At 44.7% G+C, this 23241-nt stretch overlaps 2 protein-coding genes across 2 annotated transcripts in view; one reads left to right on the top strand and one right to left on the bottom strand.

The window, feature by feature from the left end:
* The window catches only part of LOC139544959 (zinc finger protein 271-like), a 176369-nt gene that overhangs the window by 77286 nt on the left and 75842 nt on the right, over positions 1-23241 (bottom strand). The gene's annotated exons all lie outside the window — the stretch shown is intronic.
* Positions 6381-11096, top strand: LOC139544934 (zinc finger protein 271-like). Its single transcript, XM_071352150.1, has 3 exons — positions 6381-6694; positions 7583-7736; positions 8173-11096. The coding sequence occupies exons 1-3, from the start codon at positions 6656-6658 to the stop codon at positions 10362-10364; spliced, it is 2385 nt and encodes a 794-aa protein (XP_071208251.1). The 5' UTR covers positions 6381-6655; the 3' UTR covers positions 10365-11096.

The raw sequence follows: 23241 nt of genomic DNA, 5'->3' as shown, positions 1-23241 counted from the left end.
GCGCGCGGTTGATCAGTATCTTCCGCACCTGGTTTGTGGTACTTGTGTTTCATTAGCGTTACACTACGACTCCGTGTGCATCCATTAGTATGGTGGCTCTTGCTGACACAAACTGTATTTACCTTACACAACCTGCCCACTGGCTTGTACTATGTGTGTGTTGTGAATTGCTTTAACATGCTGCTCCCCGCGCCAAGTTCTCTGCTAATTACCCTGCTGGGTTTTTTTCTTGTTCTTTCCCCTGCAGAGTGTAAGAGTATCATGCTGGGCTTTCCACTAGTTGAGACATTAACTTTGGAGTTCCTTAACGAAGTTACTCCATATGGTGCTGTTTTTACTGCTTGGATAATAAACCGGCTAGGTAATATTACAATTGGCCTAAAACAAAAAACAAATAAATCAAATCCATTACTTGGTTTCTGTTTTTTTTCTGCCTGTGTTTCACACACGGGTCTTTCCCGTTTCTTTGCAGAGGTACTGGGTAATTATCCCTCATCGGGTTCCTATTCCTCCATGCGGGTCACGACATAGCTCTCCCAGGGCGTCGGACCTCTGCTCCATGGCCTTGCTGGCTTGGCTGAGCTTATGGCTTCCCTTTGTGACAGGTGTGATAGTGGCGTCCCCCCTGGGCATCCGCATACCTCGTGTATGCACTACCTGGGTTTGAGCCACGCGGAGAGGGCGGTGGAGCGCCCTACTGGATGCCTGTTTTGTGTGGTGTTCTCAGCAATCGCGCCAGGCACAGGCATTGAGTCCATGCGCGAGTGGGTCGGCCATGTTCGGGCTCAGGCTGGGGACGAGCTCCCTCCCTCAGGAGTGGTGCGCCAGCGAGCTGTTAGTCCATCTACTGGGTCTAGTACCCCTCTCAGGAAGTGTAGCCGGAGCCACCTCAGGCAGAGCCCATCTGCTGCCAGGCCTGGACGGGGGCAGGAGTCGGACTGCTGTGGCCACCTTGAGAGGGCGCATGCCCTGCGTCAGGAGGTTGATTGCGTCGATGGCGATGACAGCTTTTACCTTTTGGCCAGTGATAGGCTGTTCCTGGAGGACGATGCTGGCACTGCTCACCACCGTGAGCGGGGCTACCAGGCTGACAGGTCATCAGAAGCTGGCAACGGGGCTTCATCGCCTCCAGCGGCCCGAGAGACTATGAGGAGCATACTCACTCGGGTAGCCACTGCACTGGACATCAAACTGGTGGACAGTGATGACTTTGCATCTGTCCCCATCTCTGCTGAGTTCCGCGAGGCCTTGCAGGAGAGCTGGGTCTCTGCCAGGGGACTCACCGACTCAAAGCAGAGACTGGACCATGGAGTTATGTTGCGGGCGTGGTGTATCTCGGCCTCCGGGAGTTCCCGACCATGGACACCATGATAACTGCCATGGTCCTCCCGGACCAGGAGATTATAGAGCGGAACCCGCGACTGAATTCAGGACCCTCCAGGGTCTTTAATGTGGACTTGTAAGCTACATATGGGTCCCTCTGTTCTCTTGACCGCCTTACCAACGTGGCTATGCTACTGCAGTCATGCGGGGTGCAGTATGTCCTCCAATACCTGCAGTCTCTCTTGGATGAGGGCTTGGCAGCCTCTACACTGTGGGTATTTGGCCTCTATATCTGCCTGCCATGTGGGGTGAATAGACAGGCCAGTGGGGCGCCATCCCTTGGTCTCCAGGTTTATGAAGGGGGTTCGTCGCCTGCGTCCAGCTAGGACGCGCTCAATGGTGAGCTGAGATCTGGATGTGGTCTTGGCAGCTTTGGCAATGCCGTTTTCGAACCGTTGGAGTCTGCCTCCCTGAAACACCTCTCTACGAAGGTGGCTTTCAAGGAAGCAATTACTTCCATGAAGAGGGTGGGTGAGCTCCATGCTCTTTCAGTAAGTTCTGAGTGCTACCGGATGGACCCCGATGGGAGGAGTATATCTCTTCGCCCCAACTCTTCATTCTTCCCGAAAGTTCTGTCATACAGGCATGTAAGCATCCCTTTTATCCTGTCTGCTTACGACACCCAGGAGTGGCAGAAGAGTCTGGGAAAGTAGATGCACAAAGTAGATGTCCTTAACCGACTTACCAAAACTATAGTTTGTTCTTGACGCTAGGGGTCAGATTTCTTTAAAAAAAAATTACGTTCCCAAGGTAAACGGACTATTTCTCAGGTCCAGATCGTAGAATATGCATATAATTTACAGATTAGGATAGAAAACACTCCAAAGTTTCCAAAACTGTCTGCCCAACGCCATCTGAGCTGTCCGTCTGCCAAGCGCCGCCTCTGTCCTGAGCCTTCAAAGCCGCCCGTCTGTCCTGAGCATTCAAAGCCGCCCGTCTGTCCTGAGCATTCAAAGCCGCCCGTCTGTCCTGAGCCTTCAGAGCCGTCCGTCAGTCAGGAGCCGCCAGAGCCGTCCGCCAGACAGGAGCCGCCAGAGCCGTCCGCCAGACAGGAGCCGCCAGAGCCGTCCGCCAGACAGGAGCAGCCAGAGCCTTCCGCCAGACAGGAGCAGCCAGAGCCTTCCGCCAGACAGGAGCAGCCAGAGCCTTCCGCCAGACAGGAGCAGCCAGAGCCTTCCGCCAGACAGGAGCAGCCAGAGCCTTCCGCCAAACAGGAGCAGCCAGAGCCTTCCGCCAGACAGGAGCAGCCAGAGCCTTCCGCCAGACAGGAGCAGCCAGAGCCGCCCGCCAGACAGGAGCAGCCAGAGCCGCCCGCCAGACAGGAGCAGCCAGAGCCGCCCGCCAGACAGGAGCAGCCAGAGCCGCCCGCCAGACAGGAGCAGCCAGAGCCGCCCGCCAGCCAGAGCCGCCCGCCAACCGTGACCAGCCAGAGCCGCCCGCCAGCCGTGACCAGCCAGAGCCGCCAGCCAGCCGTGACCAGCCAGAGCCGTCAGCCAGCCGTGACCAGCCAGAGCCGTCAGCCAGCCGTGACCAGCCAGAGCCGTCAGCCAGCCGTGACCAGCCAGAGCCGTCAGCCAGCCGTGACCAGCCAGAGCCGTCAGCCAGCCGTGACCAGCCAGAGTCGTTAGACAGTCCGGAGCTGCCCCTCAGTCCAGAGCTGCCCCTCAGTCCGGTGCTGTCCCTTAATCCAGGTGGGTTAATTTGGAGGGTCGCCATTGGGAGGAGGCTACGGAAGCGGGGATTGACTATGGTGAGGTGGGGACAACGTCCAGAGCCAGAGCCGCCACCGTGGACAGATGCCCACCCAGACCCTCCCCTATAGGTTTAGTTTTGCGGCCGGAGTCCGCATCTTGGGGGGGGGGGGGGGTACTGTCACGTTCCTGACTTTATTTTCCTTTGTTTAGCTTTGTTTAGTTGGTCAGGACGTGAGCTGGGTGGGCAGTCTATGTTATTTGTTTCTTGTGTAGGTTCATTTGTTAATTAGCCTTATATGGTTCTCAATCAGGGGCAGGTGTTTGACGTTTCCTCTGATTGAGAACCATATTAAGGTAGGCTGTTCACACCGTTTGTTGGTGGGTGATTGTCTTCCGTGTCTGTGTATGTACCACACGGGACTGTTTCGTTTGTTTAGTCTGTTCCTGTTCGTGCGTTCTTCGTGTTTTTGTAAGTTCTCATGTTCAGGTCGGTCTACGTCGTTTTGTTGTTTTTGTAATTTATCAAGTGTGCTTCGTGTTCGTCTTGTTTCAATAAATTCATGTATTCCACAAAAGCTGTGTTTTGGTCCGATCCCTGCTCCTCCTCAGACGAGGAGGAGAACAATCGTTACAGATACGATAGGTGTATTAACAACAAGCTAAGCAGTGTTTTGGTATATTTCACTTGTGATTGCATGATTATAAATATTTTTGGTAATATTTTGGCATTTGGCGCCCTGCAATTCTAGCGGTTGTTTAGGAAAGGGATCCCGTAAAAGGGATCCGTAGCACAGAGAAGTTAATTGAAATGCATTCCAGGTGACTACCTCATGAAACTGGTTGAGAGAATGCCAATAGTGTGCAGAGGGTGGCTACTTTGAAGAATCTGAAACATAACATATATTTTGGTTTGTGTAACACTTTTTTGGTTACTACATGATTTCATAGTTTTTATGTCTTCACTATTATTTTACAATGTATCAGTAGGTGTGTCCAAACTTTTCACTGGTACTGAATGTCGGTTGACATTTGGGATGCAGCTATCCTCTCTAACAGTTAGAAGCCAAACAAATTATGCCAGAAACTCCAAATGTCTTTATGTCAGTCTTGTGGCTTGCCGATACAATGACGTCACACAATTCATCAACACCATGGTGATGCGCCAGGACAATTTCTTTTGACGGTTGAAGTGTTGTCGTCGAGTGGGCGTGGCAACACTACACTTTTAGAAAATAAAGCTGCTATCTAGAACCTTAAAGGGTTCTTTGACTTTCTCCATAAGATAACGCTTTGAAGAACCCTTTTCACTTCCATATAGAACCTTTTTGGTTCCAGGTAGAACCCTTTTGGGTTCCATGTAGAACCCTTTCTACAAAGGTGTTCTACGTGGAACTCAAAAGGGTTCTCCTATGGGGACAGCCGAAGAACCCTTTTGGGATCCTTTTTTCTAAGAGTGTACCCTGCATGTGTCACAGGTGTTAACAAGGTCTTATAATGAGTGACATCATCCTCGCCTCCTCCATGGTGGCTACACTGTCGCTCCTGGCAACGGTTCAAGGTTCTGAGCATGGTCGCTAGGCGACAGTCCAGAGAGGAGAGATGCAGCTCGGAGAGGGGCCTCAGAGAATAGAGGATCATGGAAAAAAGAGTCCCTCATGACATCACAGACTGTACTGGGGCAGGGAGAGGAGACGCAGACAGACACAGTAGGGTGCAGTGACGGATCCTAGAGAAGGTGAAAGAGAGTGAGAGAGAAATGGAGTGAAAGTTGAGAAAGAAGAGGAATAAATTATTTTTTAATTTATCATGTTGTCTCCTCTAGCTGAGTATATATATTCATGATAACATAACTTATTGCATCTTAATGTTTAATCATGTACCATGTTATACCTGCAGCACTGCTCCAGAGGTGTCAGGATAGAGGGTTCATCTGTAGAGTGGCCTCCAAACCTGTAGTCCGCACACAGACAGTGGCAATGTTACAATCAACCAACGTTAGTTAAACATGTAGTCAGCACACAGACAATGTCAATGTTACAATCAACTAACGTTAGTTAAACATGTAGTCAGCACACAGACAATGTCAATGTTACAATCAACTAACGTTCGTTAGCTAGCATTCGAGGGCTAACTGTTCTCAAATATTTGTGCAGTGTAAAAATAACATTTGGGTAATTTGTGTAGTCTGACTACTGCAGTAGGCTACTGCTTGTCCATTTGCTTGCTAACAACAAGAAACCCAAACAAGAGAAACGTGAAAGCATCCAGGCAGCAGAGATGAGCTTGTCATTAGCTAGCTAATGTTAGCTATATTGTAGCTATAAAGCATTATGTTTATTGTTATTTTGAAATAACATCTTTATTTTATTGTATACAAGTTATATACATAGACAGAAGGGAGTAAGTTATAAATACAGTATATTTGGCTGTAGTTAGGTTTAGAAGAAAGACTTATGCAGTGGTGTAAAGTACTTAAGTAAAAATACTTTAAAGTGCTACTTAAGTCATTTTTTGGTGGGAATTTGTACTTTACTTAAGTATTTATATATTTCACAACTTTTACTTTTACTTCACTGCATTCCTAAAGAAAAGTATATACTTTTTACTCCATACATTTTCCCTGACACTCAAAAGTACTCATTACATTTTGAATGCTTAGCAGGAAAATGGTAAAATAAACACACTTATCAAGAGAACATCCCTGGTCATCCCTACTTGATCTGATCTGGCAGACTCACTAAACACAAATGTCTTGTTTGTTAATTAAGTCTGAGTGTTGGAGTGTGCCCCTGCCTATCCGTACATTTTTAAAAACAATAAAATTGTGCCATCTGGTTTGCTTAGTATAAGGACATTTTAATTATTCATACTTTTACTTTTAATACTTAAGTATATTTGAGCAATTACATTTATTTTGATACATAAGTATATTTAAAACCAAATACTTTTAGACTTTAACTCACTGCTACTTTTACTGACTATCACTTGTACTTGTCATTTTCTATTACTATATCTTTACTTTGACTCAAGTATGACAATTGAGTACTTTTTCCACCACTGGACTAACGTTTATTTTTGACAAGAGAATTACTTGTGAATTAGGTTTGATGCACCCATTGCAAAGACTTGCATAAACAGCTCTTTGTCCTATGTGTGCTGGTAGTGTACAGCAGCTGTCATTATAGCAGCAGCCAAAGACCGGAAGTAGTAATTCTCAGACACCCCTCAGGAGAGGCCTATTCAGAAACTCCCTCTTTGCGCATGTGTTCCAAGTGACTGCCAGGTAAAAGTAGACGATAGCAGACAACAAGATTCTTAACGTTTTCTTGACTTTACTCGACTTTTCTAGATCACGTAAAACGTTATCCAGGAACTTTCTGAAGTAATGTTAGGCTACATATGACGTTTATTTGCTCTAACCTAATTCCGTTTTGATATTTAAATAGATGTTTGATTGCTCTGGTCTAGGGACGCATCATTTGCAGCCTTGCGAATCGAATTTTCTCTCCGCAACTCCCTAGTCATTATCTCTACACTACAACAAAGTAGTCAAACTGTACTGTAGCCTACAACATTTCATGTCATACAAAGAAACAATAGCTTCCACAATGGATCGGGTAAGTCTGGCTTTAACAGTATAGGCATGCTGTGTTGTATAAAATGTCTAGGCCTAGTTTTAATCGTCTTTGATCTTTCACATTCCTGTGTTTGGTTTAAACGTCTCGACCAAAACAACATCACGGTAAAACTTGTTGGGATTTTTTTCTTCTTCTTCAAAGTAGCCTACTACTATATCATGTTTAGGAATCTGTGATTATGAACTAATTATTTCTCCTTCCTCCCAAAGTGTTCACATTCCTTTCGAACACATTATCCATTATTCGACCAAATACTCAAGTGGACGTTCTAACAAAGAAAATAAATGTCTTCAAAAATGGAAGTCAATCGGTAAAGAGGCAAGATCAGATGGGACCATTATAGCCAATGAGAGGGCAGACATGCGTGTTTCCACAGCCTCATGCGTCTATATCGCATTTTATTTTATTTAAGGTTAGGCATAAAACTAGAAGTGTCGTTAAGGTTAGGGTGAAAATCACATTTGAATAAGATCAATTGTAGAAATGGGCGTGGTTTATGGCCTTGTTTGCGGTAACTATTGAAGTCCTGGCACTGCTCCCATATAAAGTGTCCTACTTATATCAACAGCCTAATCGTTACGAAATGCATATTAGATCAAATAAGGCAGAAGCCAGATTTTGGGCCCAGTTATCCCTCTCGCTACACCTCTTCATCGCTGTTTGAAAGGAAATGACTGGTATGAGATATATGGTGGAAACTAGCCCATTCCTCCACCAATCTAATACTCTTAGATTTGTGGGTTGTAGTGAACGATTGAACATTTGAGGAAAAATGAGATGTTCGAGGGATGCACCCGAATCAGAGGTTTAGACTAAATTAATACAATATTTGGTTTAATGTTAATCTATGTTGAATACTTCCAACAGGACAAATCTAGCCCGTTCCCCTCCACCCTCCAGGAGACAACAGGTCGATCGCCTCCCTGTACTTTACTGCTGGGTCTGGTCATCTGCAGGAAAACACCAGGGCAGAGTGGAACTGAGAGAGGAAAAGAGGAACATGGAGATTTGATTTCATTAAGTAAGAACCATGGTGTGTGGATTAGACTACAGTCCGCTTCTGTAACAATTTAATTGATGAAAATATCTGGTCTTTCCACCCAATTTTAAGAAGTGTACCATAAAAAAAGTTTGATTTCACATAATTTTAACATTCTGTCAAAAAAAGCACTTGTTCAACTTTAATAAAATACATGTTTTGCCATCTCAAGAGGTTTTATGAAATATAAATCCTATAGTAAGAGGAAATCTGATTAAAATCTGATTAATTTAATTCTCCATGTGTTCTGTCTTAAATGGCACTTTATTTAATATAACAGTTTTAAAATTCAATATTAGTATGCAATTATTAAAGGAAAAATGTCAAAGTTCCCCAAAAGGCATTCATTTCATAGAAAGACATCTGTTAATGGGTCCATATTTGCAAAACGTAACTATTCAATGTCTTTGTTTCACAGGGGACATCCCTAATCATTGCTCTCTTAGTGGGAGGGGCTTATCATCTGGGGAGCCTCAACAACATCATGATGCTGACATGAAAGAGATGAGTCTCTCCAGATCAGAACACCTCAAGAAACACCAGCAGAGACGTATAGGGAAGAAACCTCACCACTGCTGTTCTGGCTGTGGGATGAGTTTTGCTAAACAGATGGAATTGATGAACCATGAGCCGATTCACAATAGAGAGAAACCGTACCACTGCTCACAGTGTGGGAAGCGTTTAGCTGCATCTAAAATCTTAAAATCTCATCAGAGAATTGATACAGAGGAGAGGATTTACACCTGCTTTGATTGTGGGAAATACTTCAGTCGTTCAGGAGACCTGACTGCACACCAACGCATACACACAGGAGAGAAGCCTTATAGCTGTGATCAGTGTGGGAAGAGCTTCAATCATTCAGGATCCCTGACTAAACACCAACGCATACACACAGGAGAGAAACCTTATAGCTGTGATCAGTGTGGGAAGAGCTTCAATCAATCAGGATCCCTGACTACACACCAATGCATACACACAGGAGAGAGACCTTATAGCTGTGATCAGTGTGGGAAGAGCTTCCGTCATTCAGGATCCCTGACTACACACCAACGCATACACACAGGAGAGAAGCCTTATAGTTGTGATCAGTGTGGGAAGAGCTTCACTCATTCAGGATCCCTGACTAAACACCAACGCATACACACAGGAGAGAAGCCTTATAGCTGTGATCAGTGTAGGAAGAGCTTCAATCATTCAGGATCCCTGACTACACACCAATGCATACACACAGGAGAGAAACCTTATAGCTGTGATCAGTGTGGGAAGAGCTTCCGTCATTCAGGATCCCTGACTACACACCAACGCATACACACAGGAGAGAAGCCTTATGGCTGTGATCAGTGTGGGAAGAGCTTCAATCATTCAGGAAACCTGACTGCACACCAACGCATACACACAGGAGAGAAGCCTTATAGCTGTGATCAGTGTGGGAAGAGCTTCAGTCGATCAGGAGCCCTGACTGCACACCAACGCATACACACAGGAGAGAAGCCTTATAGCTGTGATCAGTGTGGGAAGAGCTTCAATCAATCAGGAGCACTGACTACACACCAACGCATACACACAGGAGAGAAGCCTTATAGCTGTGATCAGTGTGGGAAGAGCTTCAATCATTCAGGAGCACTGACTACACACCAACGCATACACACAGGAGAGAAGCCTTATAGCTGTGATCAGTGTGGGAGGAACTTCAATCATTCAGGATCCCTGTCTACACACCAATGCATACACACAGGAGAGCAGCCTTATAGCTGTGATCAGTGTGGGAAGAGCTTCAGTCGATCAGGAGACCTGACTACACACCAACGCATACACACAGGAGAGAAGCCTTATAGCTGTGATCAGTGTGGGAAGAGCTTCAATCGATCAGGAGACCTGACTGCACACCAACGCATACACACAGGAGAGAAGCCTTATAGTTGTGATCAGTGTGGGAAGAGCTTCAATCGATCAGGAGCCCTGACTACACACCTACGCATACACACAGGAGAGAAGCCTTATAGCTGTGATCTGTGTGGGAAGAGCTTCAATCAATCAGGAGACCTGACTACACACCAACGCATACACACAGGAGAGAAGCCTTATAGCTGTGATCAGTGTGGGAAGAGTTTCAATCATTCAGGATCTCTGACTAAACACCAACGCATACACACAGGAGAGAGACCTTATAGCTGTGATCAGTGTGGGAAGAGTTTCAATCATTCAGGATCCCTGACTAAACACCAACGCATACACACAGGAGAGAAGCCTTATAGCTGTGATCATTGTGGGAAGAGCTTTGCTCTATCTGGTAACCTGACTACACACCAGCGCATACACACAGGAGAGAAGCCATATAGCTGTGATCAGTGTGGGAAGAGTTTCAGGAAGATAGAATACTTGACTATACACCAGCGCATACACACAGGAGAGAAACCTTATAGCTGTGATCAGTGTGGGAAGAGTTTTTCTCAAAATTCCACCCTGACTACACACCAGGTCATACACACTGGAGAGAAACCTTACTCCTGTCAATGTGGAAAGAGATTTGCTCATTCAGGGTCACTGAAACAACACCAGAAACCACAAACATGTCATCTTTCATCTCCGCCACCAGTTCCAGATCCCTAAATAAAGTTTAATAGAAAACATATTGTAAAGAGTCATCCAACTCCCATTCTCTAATAGTTTACTAAGTCTGATTACCATGGTAACCTGTGTAGATAATATGCAGCTCTGGATTCACATGTATCCAGTGTCTTGGAGTAGGAGTGCTGTGTGTGTGGTGGGGTGGAGGTGTTCAGAGCTGTATCTTATTTCATTAACTCCTGTTATTCATTAAATAATGTAGAATAATGTTTCAACAATACAAGGTGTGTATTCATGTATTCAATAGACCAATAAATTGAATCCATTATCCGCTCAACAACGTCTGCTTATCACATTAATTATATGTTTTTAAAATCTATGATTTTTTACAAGGATCACAGACCTTTTGTATAAGTTGTTTGGTCATAAAAGATGTTCACATATTTATTGTAAAACCCTTCACCAGGTTTTAGTGTAGCTGATGGGACATACGGATGTACAGAAGACTTAGGACTATTATTGTAGTCAAATGATGTTGTTGTATTTATTTTAAAGGATTTTAATAGTGATATCTTTCAACTTTCCTTATTGTATATTAAGTGTGTGTAGCGTGGTTCATTCTGCGTTGTGTATTTTTAATTAGGACGCTGCCACAACTGATGGTCTGCTCGTTGAAATCTTTTTATTTGCCCTGCACACGAAGAGACAACACACACGTTACCCTTGGTGCAGTCACAGCTCTCCGGCACCTTGCTAGCCGAGGGTCAGGCAAAAGAGCGCCAAAAGGAATTAACAGGTGCTGCGTGCACACACTCGCTGCACAACAGCATATACAAGTAAAACTATACAGAACATAATTCTGACAAAATAAAAGACATACCTGCACACGAAGAGACAACACACACGTTACCCTTGGTGCAGTCACAGCTCTCCAGCACCTGCGCGAGCACATGGACACTCACTCAACCACTGTCACAAGTACTCAGAAGTTACAACAGATACCCCAGTCAGTGAGCTCTGTGAAACTTGTTAACATAAATTCCTACACTGTCCACACTATAACAACGTATGGTTGCAAAACAGTACATTGTATAACCTTATGACGGTTTTATATTAAACAGTTTCGGAGCCAAGGACAACATACCTTGCTAGCCGAGGGTCAGGCAAAAGAGAACGATAAAGTGGTATGGGAATACAGATAACCCGCGATGGGCCAAACCAAAATATACAAAACTTTTACAATCACTTGTATGTACAATATTGGTATGAAAAAGTGTTTTTACACCAAATAAAAACATTAGCTATGCAGCTGTAATTAAATAAAAAAATACACTGAATTATTATTATTATTATTATCAAATTATTAACATCCCCTCTTGACCTGGCCTATTTGAATTGGTCCTTGTGTGCAATTTGGTGCGTAATCTAGGGGAACAACATCACACTGCTACATTCACCCCCACTGTTTTACACTAGATTATAGGCCCAAAACAAAACACATTACCTCAAAGGTAACAAAGCAAAGAAAGAAAAAAAATTCACACCCACAGGGCGACAGAGTAACCCAGTGTAGTCCCTTAATTCTAGACCCACAAATGGTCGATCAGCTGAAAAGCTATCCCGCGAAGGATTAGGAAAAATAAGGGGTAGCTAATCCCTTATTCAACCGTATACGAAAAATGCCATATACATTTTATGCCGATGGACTACACACAAAGTTACATGAATTGTCAAATATATTAGACAAACCCACAAATCATTCTAAGACATGCTTAGATTCCTACATTCCTACAAAAGAAAAAGGTAGGCAATATCCTACCGTCACTGAGAAACCAAGAACTGTTTCATTTCCTGTGTAGACATAGTTTGGATTAGCCTATCCACTGGCTTAATAAGTCTACCTAGTCTAGTCCGAACACCCTCACCCACAAACCTAGCAGGAATGTCACAGACAGCACTAACCCTGCTCAGAGGTCTAACCTCAGGATGGGGAGTACTACAGATCCGCATCTCCGGAGCCAGCACACTTTCAGTTACCGACTCAACACTAGTAGTGTCAGACGACTGATCAGAATCCTGGTAGATTGTCACAGACCACACTGACGAAGCATCTTCAACCAAGGTAACATCATCCACACTGAATGGAGTTTCGCAATCAGAACTCTTGTAGGCTTCGGGGATATCTCTCTGGTCCACTTCTGCTGAGCACACTTCACTTAAGGGGACTTCATACGGTTGTTCCACCTCACTTTCATCAGCCGGGACTTCACCATCCTCTTGGAGTATCCTCCCAGAAGACTCAGGAAGGCCTGCTACCCAGTGGACAGTCCTGGCGTCACTCCCATCCATTTGGCTGGACTTTGCAGACATCTCAGAGATCACGTCACCACTCGATAGAGATTCGTGACCCTCAGGTTCCTCCCACGAAGGTAAAGGCAGAAAGTTGACTGGCATAATCAGGTTCCTATGCACAGTTTTGATGCGTCCAGTGGTAGGGTGTTGGATACGATATGTGTTCAGTGAGCTGTTCTTTGCAACCACTATGTACACCACACTCTCCCAGCGATCAGCCAGTTTCTTCTTGCCCCTCTCCCCCTTTTTAGCAAGTAGAACTCTATCTCCCTTCTGCACCGAGTGACCCTTAGACCGTCTGTTGTAGACCTCGGCTTGTCTCTTTTGTTGCTTACTGGCATGCTGCTGGGCCAATGTCATGGCCTCTCTCAGATCCTCACCCAGAGACTGGACATACTTATCCACATCTACTGTGTCCCCATCCAACAGCACACTTTCAAACATAACATCTACCGGCAACCTAGGGGTGCGTCCGAACATCAAGAAGAAGGGTGGAAACCCAGTAGTCTCATGAACAGTGCAGTTCTAGGAGAATGTCAATGTGTTCAACATCTGAGGCCATTTAGCCTTAGACCTAGCTGGCAGAGCTCTAATCATCCCACCCAGTGTGCGATTCAGACGTTCTGCTTGACCGTTACCCATGGGATGATAAGGTGTGGTGTGGGACTTTTCAACACCAGATAACTGAAGTAATTCTGCAATAAGTAAACTCTCAAAGTTAGCACCCCTGTCAGAATGGATGCAATCAGCGAACCCATAAATGCAGAAGAAATTATTCCAGAGAACACGAGCAACAGTCTTAGCAGACTGGTTTGGACATGGATACGCACAGGCCAGCTTAGTAAAGTGATCAGTCACTACTAACACATCAATAGACTTGTTGTTTGAATCTTCGGCAGTCCAGAAATCAATACACACAAGTTCTAAAGGTGCCGTTGTCACAATGGAGACAAGTGGAGCTCTTGCTTCAGGCTCAGGTGCTTTACTCAACACACATCTCTTACAGTGGGCCACGTATTCCTTGACATCCTTCTCCATAGATTCCCAGTAAAACCGCTGTCTCGTGAGCCACAATGTGCGCTGCTGACCCTGATGACCAGCATCATCATGAACTCCCTTCAACACAAGGCCTCTCAAAGACACAGGTACAACATACTGGAATATTTTCTTCTTACTCACTGGGTGTTTTGAGACACGATACAGAATCCCTAACCGCGTGGTGAGTTTCCCCCACTGTCTTAGAGTATAAACTGTTTCTTTAGCTTCAAAGACTCGCTCTCTCCTAGATGGGCGCCGGCCTCTATCTACAAAGAACATGACTCTGCTGATGATAGGATCCAGTGACTGGTTATCATACAGCTCCTTGTGTGTAAGGACAGGTAAAGGGCTCTGACCCATGGACATCAACTTCTCAAGGTGCTGCACATGTGAAACGGCCCTCACTGTGGCACCATCATCCCATCGGCGATGGGCCTGGAGGACAGCAGACACCTCTTCACAGGAAACCAACCCACTGACATCGTCTCCAGCTCTACTCAACTCACTCCCAGGAGCCATAGACGTTCCACAGCCAGCCTCGGGCTGCTCACAGGAGAGACGGAACATGTCTTGTACATCATCCAGTCGAAGACCTCTGGCTTCCTCCAGCAGGACATCATATGGAATTCTTGTCAGTCGGTGCAGAACTTTGGAGCGGACAAATGGCTCTCTGCTCAAAGCATCAGCAACGACATTCTTGGGCCCTGGTATGTACTGGATATCAAAATCAAAGGGTGCCAGCTTTGCAACCCATCTCTGCTCACATGCATCAAGTCTCGGCTTTGTAAGAATATATTTGAGTGGATTGTTGTCGGTCCACACCGTAAACTTATGCCCTCGCAGCCAATGGCTGAACTTATCATGAATGGCCCATTTCATGGCTAGAAATTCCAGCCGGTGAGCAGGATACTTGGATTGTGCATGATTAAGAGATTTACTAGCAAAAGCTATTGGCCTGGCTATGGCCTTCCCATCTTGCACTTGGGATAGTACAGCTCCCAAACCACTAGTAGATGCATCAACAGAAAGCAAAAATGGCTGAGAAAAATCTGGATGAGCCAGCAGTGCCTGGTCAACTAGTGCTGCTTTCAAAGCTTCAAAAGCGAGTTGACATTCGACAGTCCAGTCTGCAGCAGTGAGCCTGCGAGAGGGACCAGGCCTCTTTCTGCCCTTGCCTCTCCTAGGCTTCTTCTGACCTGTAGTCAGCTGAAACAATGGCCTAGCAACCATGGAACAATTCTCAATGTAGTGTTGATAGTATACTACCATACCAAGGAAAGAACGGATTTTGCTAGGAGACGGAGTGACACCATCAGCTTCCATCATCTCACTCTCAGTCACATTCAAAATGGTTTGAACCTTAGCAGGATCAGTGGCTACGCCCTCCTGAGAAATGATGTGGCCCAAAAACTTAACAGACCTCCTCAAAAACTTGCACTTAGACGGAGACAGTTTAAGATTGTGCTCCTGCAACCGCTGGAAAACCATCTCAAGTCTCTGCAGACTCTCTTCCTCCGTCTTAGCAAAAACCATCAGATCATCCAAATAGCAAAGGAGACTTAGAAAGTTTTGGTCCCCAAAGATGGTCAGCATCATTCTCATAAAAGTAGCTGGGCTGTTGCAAAGGCCCTGAGGCAAACGATTGTACTCGTGCAGACCTAAAGGAGAGGAAAAGGCAGTGTATTTCTTATCCTCTTCATGCAGTGGCACATTGTAGTACCCAGATGTCAAGTCCATTGTGCTGAAGAAGGCATTACCTCCCAGCGCCGCCAGTACATCAGCCTGATGAGGCAGGGGATGAGCATCCTTCACTGTGCGAGCGTTTAACCACCTAAAGTCAGTACATAGACGCAAGTCCCCATTCTTTTTCCATACCAGCACCAATGGTGAGGCATACTCGCTGCTGGATTTTCTGACGATTTCCTTTTCCTCCATATCATCCAGTGTTTCCCTGAGTTTTTGGTAATCAGCTGGAGAAAGCCTACGATAAGGTAATCGAAATGGGCGGTCATCAGTCAGCCGTATGCGATGGCAGAACTCTTTTGCCTCTCCACAATCCAGGCTATGTCTAGAGAACACCGTGTCATACTTCTCAATTAAACCGACAAGTTTGTCTTTCCAGAACTGTGAAACTGGACACTCCTCAACAGACAGGCCTTGAAGTCCAAGATTGCTCAGTGTACTGTTGTCATTAACTACACTGCCACCAACTGAACTCTTAGCTGTAAGACTGCCATGTGAGCTGTCACATTGTACTTTTGCCACGTTCTGGTAAGCAGCTTGCTGCTTGACATCATCAAAATCCTCCAATGCAATACAAGGGTACACATCTGCCACTTTAGCATTTCGTCTCAGGGTAACTGGCGAAGTTGTTGGATTCACAATCTTCACAGGGAGCCATCCATCCCCCCACAGAGGCGTAACTACTCTCCCTACTAGTATGTGTCGATTCACACAACGAGACGTGCTAGGCTCGACAACAACAGTACTGCCCACAGAGAGTTTTGTCTTTGGAGGTAAGCGGCCCCACACCAGATGCTCACTCATGGGTTGGAGCGTTACTGCCCTCTTCAACTTAATGGTGCCCACTTTATCTGGGATGGAGTCTCCTCTCCATCTCTCCAGATTTGATAGGAGACGCAGGAACTGGCTGTCCTCACACTGGCCAGAAGGACCTGGCGTACCCACCACCCGCCAGTAGCTGTCATTTGATTTGAACTGTCTAATCAGAGACTTCAACACGTTAGTGCCAACAATGAGTTCATCAACCTGCCCATCTACAATAAGCACTGGGACTACATAACTGAAGCCATAAAGCTGTAGTTTCAAGTCACACATGCCCACTGGGCTAGTTTGCGTCCCACCACAACCCACCAGTATGATGTCTGAAGGAGCTAGAAAGTTCTCCTCTACCACTCCTGCCTCCCTCAACCGAGGTACAATATCTGCGCGCAGAGTAGTAGCCATGGACCCACTATCTAACATCCCCTTCAGCTCAACTTTATCCTGTACTAGCACGGTGGTGTAAAACAAACTGTCATTCTGAGAAATTCTCATTGTGTTCTGAAAAATTACTGTGTTGTTCTTGAGTACTGACTCACAAAAATAAGAATAAACAGATTGGATATCATCATCATCAGTGGAGGAAAAATTTACCTGCCCCACATTGCCCTCCTCAGAATGGAGGCTTTCTAGTTTTCCAGACCTGCCAGTCTGTCCACATCCAGGGCTCTTTCGCTTCCCAGTCTCACTACAGTCAAAGCTCATGTGGCCAGGAAAGAAGCACTTGAAACACAGCTGGTGCATCTGACAGTGAGCTTTGGTCCAGTGATTAGTGCTTCCACAGACAGCGCACTCACGCTCACGTTTGGGGAACTGTTTACGGGGCCCTCTGTTCACAGACTGAGTATTGCTGACAAGAGCCTTCTCTAGCATACTCAAAACTTTCTCTAATGTCCCACCCTCAGATACAGATTGGGCCTGTTCTGGTTCACGGCCACATCGAGAAAAAGATGACACATTAGGTCTGCTCTCAGGATCCACTTCCTCCTGGGGGGAGTCGAAGACAGCAGCCCCCTGCTGTGAAAGTTGTATTCTACATGCTTTACGCTCCCTTAACAGTTCATCCAAACGATCCTGTACCTCACTGGCTGTCCAGTCACGAAGGGGTTTGCATTTGAACACTTGGGCCAACTCTTTATCAGGACAGTTGCGTACAAACATGACTGCCAACTCTGAGCGCTGATTGGGCAAAGTTCTACCCTCACCTACAAGATACTGTTCAGCTGCATCTGCAGCTTTGTTAAGCCTAATCCAGAAATCTAGTGGACCCTCATTAGCATATGGTTTCATTGAATAGAAATCAGCTAATGGCATACCTGAGTAGACAGTATCCCCAAAGTGTTGCTTGAGAACACTGAACACTGCCTTAACATCTGTGACAACAGGGTTGTTACGCATCCAGACTTTGGTCACATTCCGTGCCCTCCCCATGAGCCTAGACATCACCTCCCCAACATTCTCAGACCCAGTGTAACCCCTCTTCTCTAGGTAGACTCCCATTAGCTCCTCCCACTCCAGGACAGAGTACTCATCTGAGCCATCACCCCTGAAGAAAGGTGGAGCACTAACCTCTGACTTCACAACCAGATTCAGCTTGGACGCATCAATAAAAGTTGACCCACATTGTTCAGGCAGGGGAAACTGCTGGGATTGGTCAGGGGAATGGGCAGGAGAAAGACTTGAAGCCCCAGGCTGCAGTAAACTCGCCCTGATAGATTCTCCTATCTCTGAACCAATCTGCTTTATAAGGTCACTAAGCTGACTCGGTGTCCCATTATTACTGAGGACTGGGGACGATGGTACATCAAGAGACAGAGGTGGGATACCCTGGTCAGGTGGAGTAAACAGCCTACCCCTCCCAGTGCTTGTAAACTCAGGACTAGCAAACACTCTACTCCCAGGAGCTGACTGTACAAATTGTGTAAATGCATGGACACCCCTCCCTCTACCCACACTAACCACACCAAAATCCCCAGCATAACTCATCTTATGGACTTGAGAGTCTTCCATGGCTCAATAGAGAACTAAGCTACAATGTAATTTACTGCATACAAATACAAAAAAAAATGCAATAAACAAATTCCCTCAAAACATACAAATAAACACCAATACAATTATCTAGTGAATATGCTACATTCACCTTCACTATTTACAGTATACATTCACTTATAGCAAACCATCAACAAGTGCGCATGCGCGGATCGCGCATCTCCTCCACATGCACAGCTCCGGTGGTCAGCTTGAGCTAACCAGTCGGCAGGTCGCGGCACCAGTTGGTAGCGTGGTTCATTCTGCGTTGTGTATTTTTAATTAGGACGCTGCCACAACTGATGGTCTGCTCGTTGAAATCTTTTTATTTGCCCTGCACACGAAGAGACAACACACACGTTACCCTTGGTGCAGTCACAGCTCTCCGGCACCTTGCTAGCCGAGGGTCAGGCAAAAGAGCGCCAAAAGGAATTAACAGGTGCTGCGTGCACACACTCGCTGCACAACAGCATATACAAGTAAAACTATACAGAACATAATTCTGACAAAATAAAAGACATACCTGCACACGAAGAGACAACACACACGTTACCCTTGGTGCAGTCACAGCTCTCCGGCACCTGCGCGAGCACATGGACACTCACTCAACCACTGTCACAAGTACTCAGAAGTTACAACAGATACCCCAGTCAGTGAGCTCTGTGAAACTTGTTAAGGCCGAGGGTTGTTGAGTTTGAAACTCAGCTGGAAGACAATCGGGAAGAGGCAAGATCAGGTGGGACCATTATAGCCAATGAGAGGGCAGATAAGCGTGTTCACGAGTTGCCACAATGTCAAACGTCTATATCGTATTTTAATTTATTTAGGGTTCGGCATAAAGTTAGTGTTTTCAAGGTAAGGGTTAAAATCACATTTAAAAAGATCAGTTGTAGAAATGGGTGTGGTTTATGGTTTTGTTTGTGGTAACTAGTGACGACCAGGCACTACTTCCATACAGTGTTTTTTCCCCCCTCAAAGTTGCGGGATGTCACGTTACGAAAATGTAAATATGATCAAAAAATCCAGAAGCCGGATTTTGGGCCCAGTTATCCCTCTTGCTTCTTCTATTCCGTGTTGTTTGATATTAAATGACTGGTATAAGAAATACGGTGGAAACTAGCCCATGCACACCAATCCAATGCTCTTAGATTTGTGGGTTGTAGTGAACGATTGAACATTTCAGGTAAAAGGGGATATTCAGGGATGCACCCAACTCAGAGGTTGAGACTGACTTAATACAATATTTGGTTTAATGATCAACTGTAAACTTCTTGTGGCCAACAGGACAAAGCTAGCCCGTCCCCCTCCACCCTCCAGGAGTCCCCAGGTCAACCGCCTCTCCGTACTTTACTGCTGGTTCTGGTCGACTGCAGGAAAACACCGGGGCAGAGTGGAACTGAGAGAGGAGAAGAGGGTCATGGAGATATGATTTCATTAAGTAAAAACCATGGTGTGTGGATTAGTCTGCTTCTTTAACAATTAATTGGTTAATTATATATTGATGAAAATATTTCGTAGTTCCACCCAATTTTGAGAAGTGTAACTTGGTCCCCCCAAAACGTTTGATTTCACCTAATTTTAACATTCTTTCATGAAGAGCACATGTTCAGCTTCATAAAAACATGTTTTCCCATCTCAAGAGGTTATATGAAAATACATATTGTAGTAAGTGCCAATGTGCTAAATAAAGTAACAGCGGACTACTGAGAACAACAAAACCACTAGTTTACAATGGTGAAATAGTCCTTTAAATCAGCCACAAATTTGCTCATGACAGGGGTAATGGAAGCTAGTTTTGTTCCACGGGGAGTGAAAATTGAATGCTAGCTTCACAAAAACAATTATTCTACCATACCAATTTACGGGTAAAATGGTTCACTTGCTCAGTTTTCTACAAAAAACACCAGAGAATTGATAAAAAAGACTAGAGCCAGCTCACCTGCTTTTACTCTGTAATTTGACTGTTCAATGTTTATTTTGCCCACAAAATGTAAGGAACAGTTACCCTATATTAAAACATGGGTTGACCTTAATGAGGGACAGATGTAAATGAATCACTAATTACATTAAATAAGTAATGTTCAGAAATGACTGTCAAAGTAACCAAATAACTAGTGCTTTACATGCACACTAATCATTTCCTATTAATCTGATAATGGCAGTAGGCTGAGTTTGGCATTAGTCATGTAAACACCTTACTCTGCTTACTCACCTTACTCGGTCAACTTCTTTTGACCGAGTCCAGTGAGTTCAGGAAAAACAAAGTACGCATCTTAGACAGTTTTCACATACAAACTTTATACTGCTTCAAAAAAATCACATGGTAGAACGTTTATTTTGATTGACCATTTTCAGCGTTTATCGAAGTCCCGTCAGGTAGCCTTATTTCAGATGTGTCCATGTTAACAGGTTTATTAGGGAAAATGTTCTTTCATAGCATGTCAACATTTAAACAAAACTCTTATACTAATTGACTTATACTAATTGACTTATTATGCGCTTGTAACTTTACTCAATGATGGTAAAACTTGGATAAATTATTGAATTAGATGTGTTAAAATCTTTCTAGAAGTTACACAGAGTTGACGGAGGGACTTGTCACAATTCAGGATTTTGTCACTTTAGCAAGTCTTTATTAATATTATTTAATAACAGATTTAAAATGTAATACTGGTGTACAATTTCTACTGGAAAAATATGAAAGGGACGCAAAAGGCCTTAATTTCATGAAAGGACCCATCTGTTTATGGACCCATATTTGCAAAACGTAACTATTCAATGTCTTTGTTTCACAGGGAACATCCCTAATCGTTGCTCTCTCAGTGGGAGGGGCTTATCATCTGGGGAGCCTCAACAACATCATGATGCTGACATGAAAGAGAAGAGTCTCTCCAGATCAGAACACCTCAAGAAACACCAGCAGACATGTATAGGGAAGAAACTTCACCACTGCTGCTCTGACTGTGGGAAGAGTTTTGCTAAACAGGACTTGACAATTCATGAGCAAATTCACACTCTAGAGCATGATTCTAAAACCTTAAAATCTCATCTGAGAATTCATTCAGGGGAGGGACCTTATACCTGCTTTGATTGTGGGAAATACTTAAATCAGTCAGGAGCCCAGACTAAACACAAACACACAGGAGAGAAGCCTTATAGCTGTGATCAGTGTGGGAAGAGTTTCAGTGAATCAGGATCCATGATTAATCACCAACGCATACACACAGGAGAGAAGCCTTATAGCTGTGATCATTGTGGAAAGAGCTTCAATCGTTCAGGGTCACTGAAAAAACACCAGAAAACACAAACATGTTTTCTTTCATCTTGTTTCTCTCCGGCACCGGTTCCAGATCCCTAAATAACATTTCAATAGAAAATATATTTTAAAGAGTTATCTGTCTCACATTCTCTAACAGTTTAAGTCTGATTACCATGGTAACCTGTGTAGCATAATATGGAGCTCTGGATCCCTATGTATCAATCGTCTTGGAGTGGTGTGTGTGTGTGTGTGTGTGTGTGGAGGGGAGGAGGTGTTCAGAGATGTATCTTATTTTATTAACTCATATTATCCATTAAATAATGTTTCACCAATAGTAGGTGTATATTCATGTGTGGGGGAAATGTTGTCTTTAGAGAGAGCCTTGAATTGTACATCTTGTCTCATACAATCATTGGTTCCTGTAGGTGCTGGGTAGAGATATGAGGGGGAGACAGTCAGACCTTTTGGCAAAATGCCCAGAACATGTTCTATAAATTACATGCAGGAATCAAACGTTAAGGATGAATAATGTAAGTCATGCAAATATAACTTGTCTGTTTCAGCAGTATATAAGAGAACTAACGTGACTGCCCCGAAAGAGCTCCCGACCGATGTGTACTATGGTGCAGTAAGTTTGTTGCAACCTCTCCAGCTTGCTGATAATAAAGAATGATTCATTTAGGTTTACTTTGAGTCCCTGGTGGTAATTTCCATGACATGTATTCAATACATCAATAAATGAAATCCATTATCTTATGTGAAGGAGATGTGTTGCACTGCATGAGGTAAATGGTGGTCACACCAGATACTGACTACCTTTTTAAAGTTATCTGTGACCAACAGATACATATCTGTATTCCCAGTCATGTGAAATCCATAGATTAGGGCATCAACAGCATCAATGTAACAGTATAGCTTCCTTCCCCTCGCCCCAACCTGGGCTCGAACCAGGGACCCTCTGCACACATCAACCATAGTCACTCACGAAGCATCGTTACCCATCCCGCCACAAAAGCCGCGGCCCTTGCAGAGCAAGGGGAACAACTACTTCTAGGTCTCAGAGCAAGTGACGTCACCGATTGAAACACTATTAGCGCGCACCACCGCTAACTAGCTAGCCATTTCACATCGGCCACATATAGACATCCCAGCTGGCACAACGTCACAGAAGTCTACTGGTTGAACAAATGGGAGTCTGGAGTTACTACAGATCTAAGCCAGGACCCAGAGTATGCAGGTCATGTGATGTACCATCAGTGTTATAGTCATGAGAATAATACAGGTTCAAAACAATCGACAGAGAAACACGTTACTTACAGTGCTACACATCTGTTATGATAAGTTATTTTTCCTGCTAAATTAGACTGTCAGGTGTAGTTATTCACCAGTTATAAAGTGTGTTTGTTGTGTCTCTTTATGTTTCTATGGCTGCAGGGAGGGAGACGCAGCAACGGGCTTGAGAACAGCAGGAATAGATACATAGGCCTGTTGTTTACACACATCTCTCAGCAACTGTGAACAAACTGCATCAGAGTGATTTTTTATTTTATTTAACCTTTGATTAACTAGGCAAGTCACTGATGGCCTACCAAAAGGCAAAAGGCCTCCTGCGGTGACGGGGGCTGGGATTTATATATATATATATACGACAAAACACACATCATGACAGGAGAGACAACA

The sequence above is a fragment of the Salvelinus alpinus genome, chromosome 2, assembly GCF_045679555.1.
Source record: "Salvelinus alpinus chromosome 2, SLU_Salpinus.1, whole genome shotgun sequence".
NCBI classification, from domain to species: Eukaryota; Metazoa; Chordata; class Actinopteri; order Salmoniformes; family Salmonidae; genus Salvelinus; species Salvelinus alpinus.
The sequence above is the reverse complement of the archived record's forward strand: the minus strand, read 5'-3'. Positions and strand labels throughout refer to the sequence as shown.

Excerpts from the sequence above, each read along its gene's own strand:
- LOC139544934 (XM_071352150.1), top strand. The coding sequence starts at position 6,656 with ATGTCATACAAAGAAACAATAGCTTCCACAATGGATCGG. Across the intron at positions 6,695-7,582 it reads TAGCTTCCACAATGGATCGG|GACAAATCTAGCCCGTTCCC; the intron begins GTAAGTCTGGCT and ends TACTTCCAACAG. Across the intron at positions 7,737-8,172 it reads TGGAGATTTGATTTCATTAA|GGGACATCCCTAATCATTGC; the intron begins GTAAGAACCATG and ends TTTGTTTCACAG.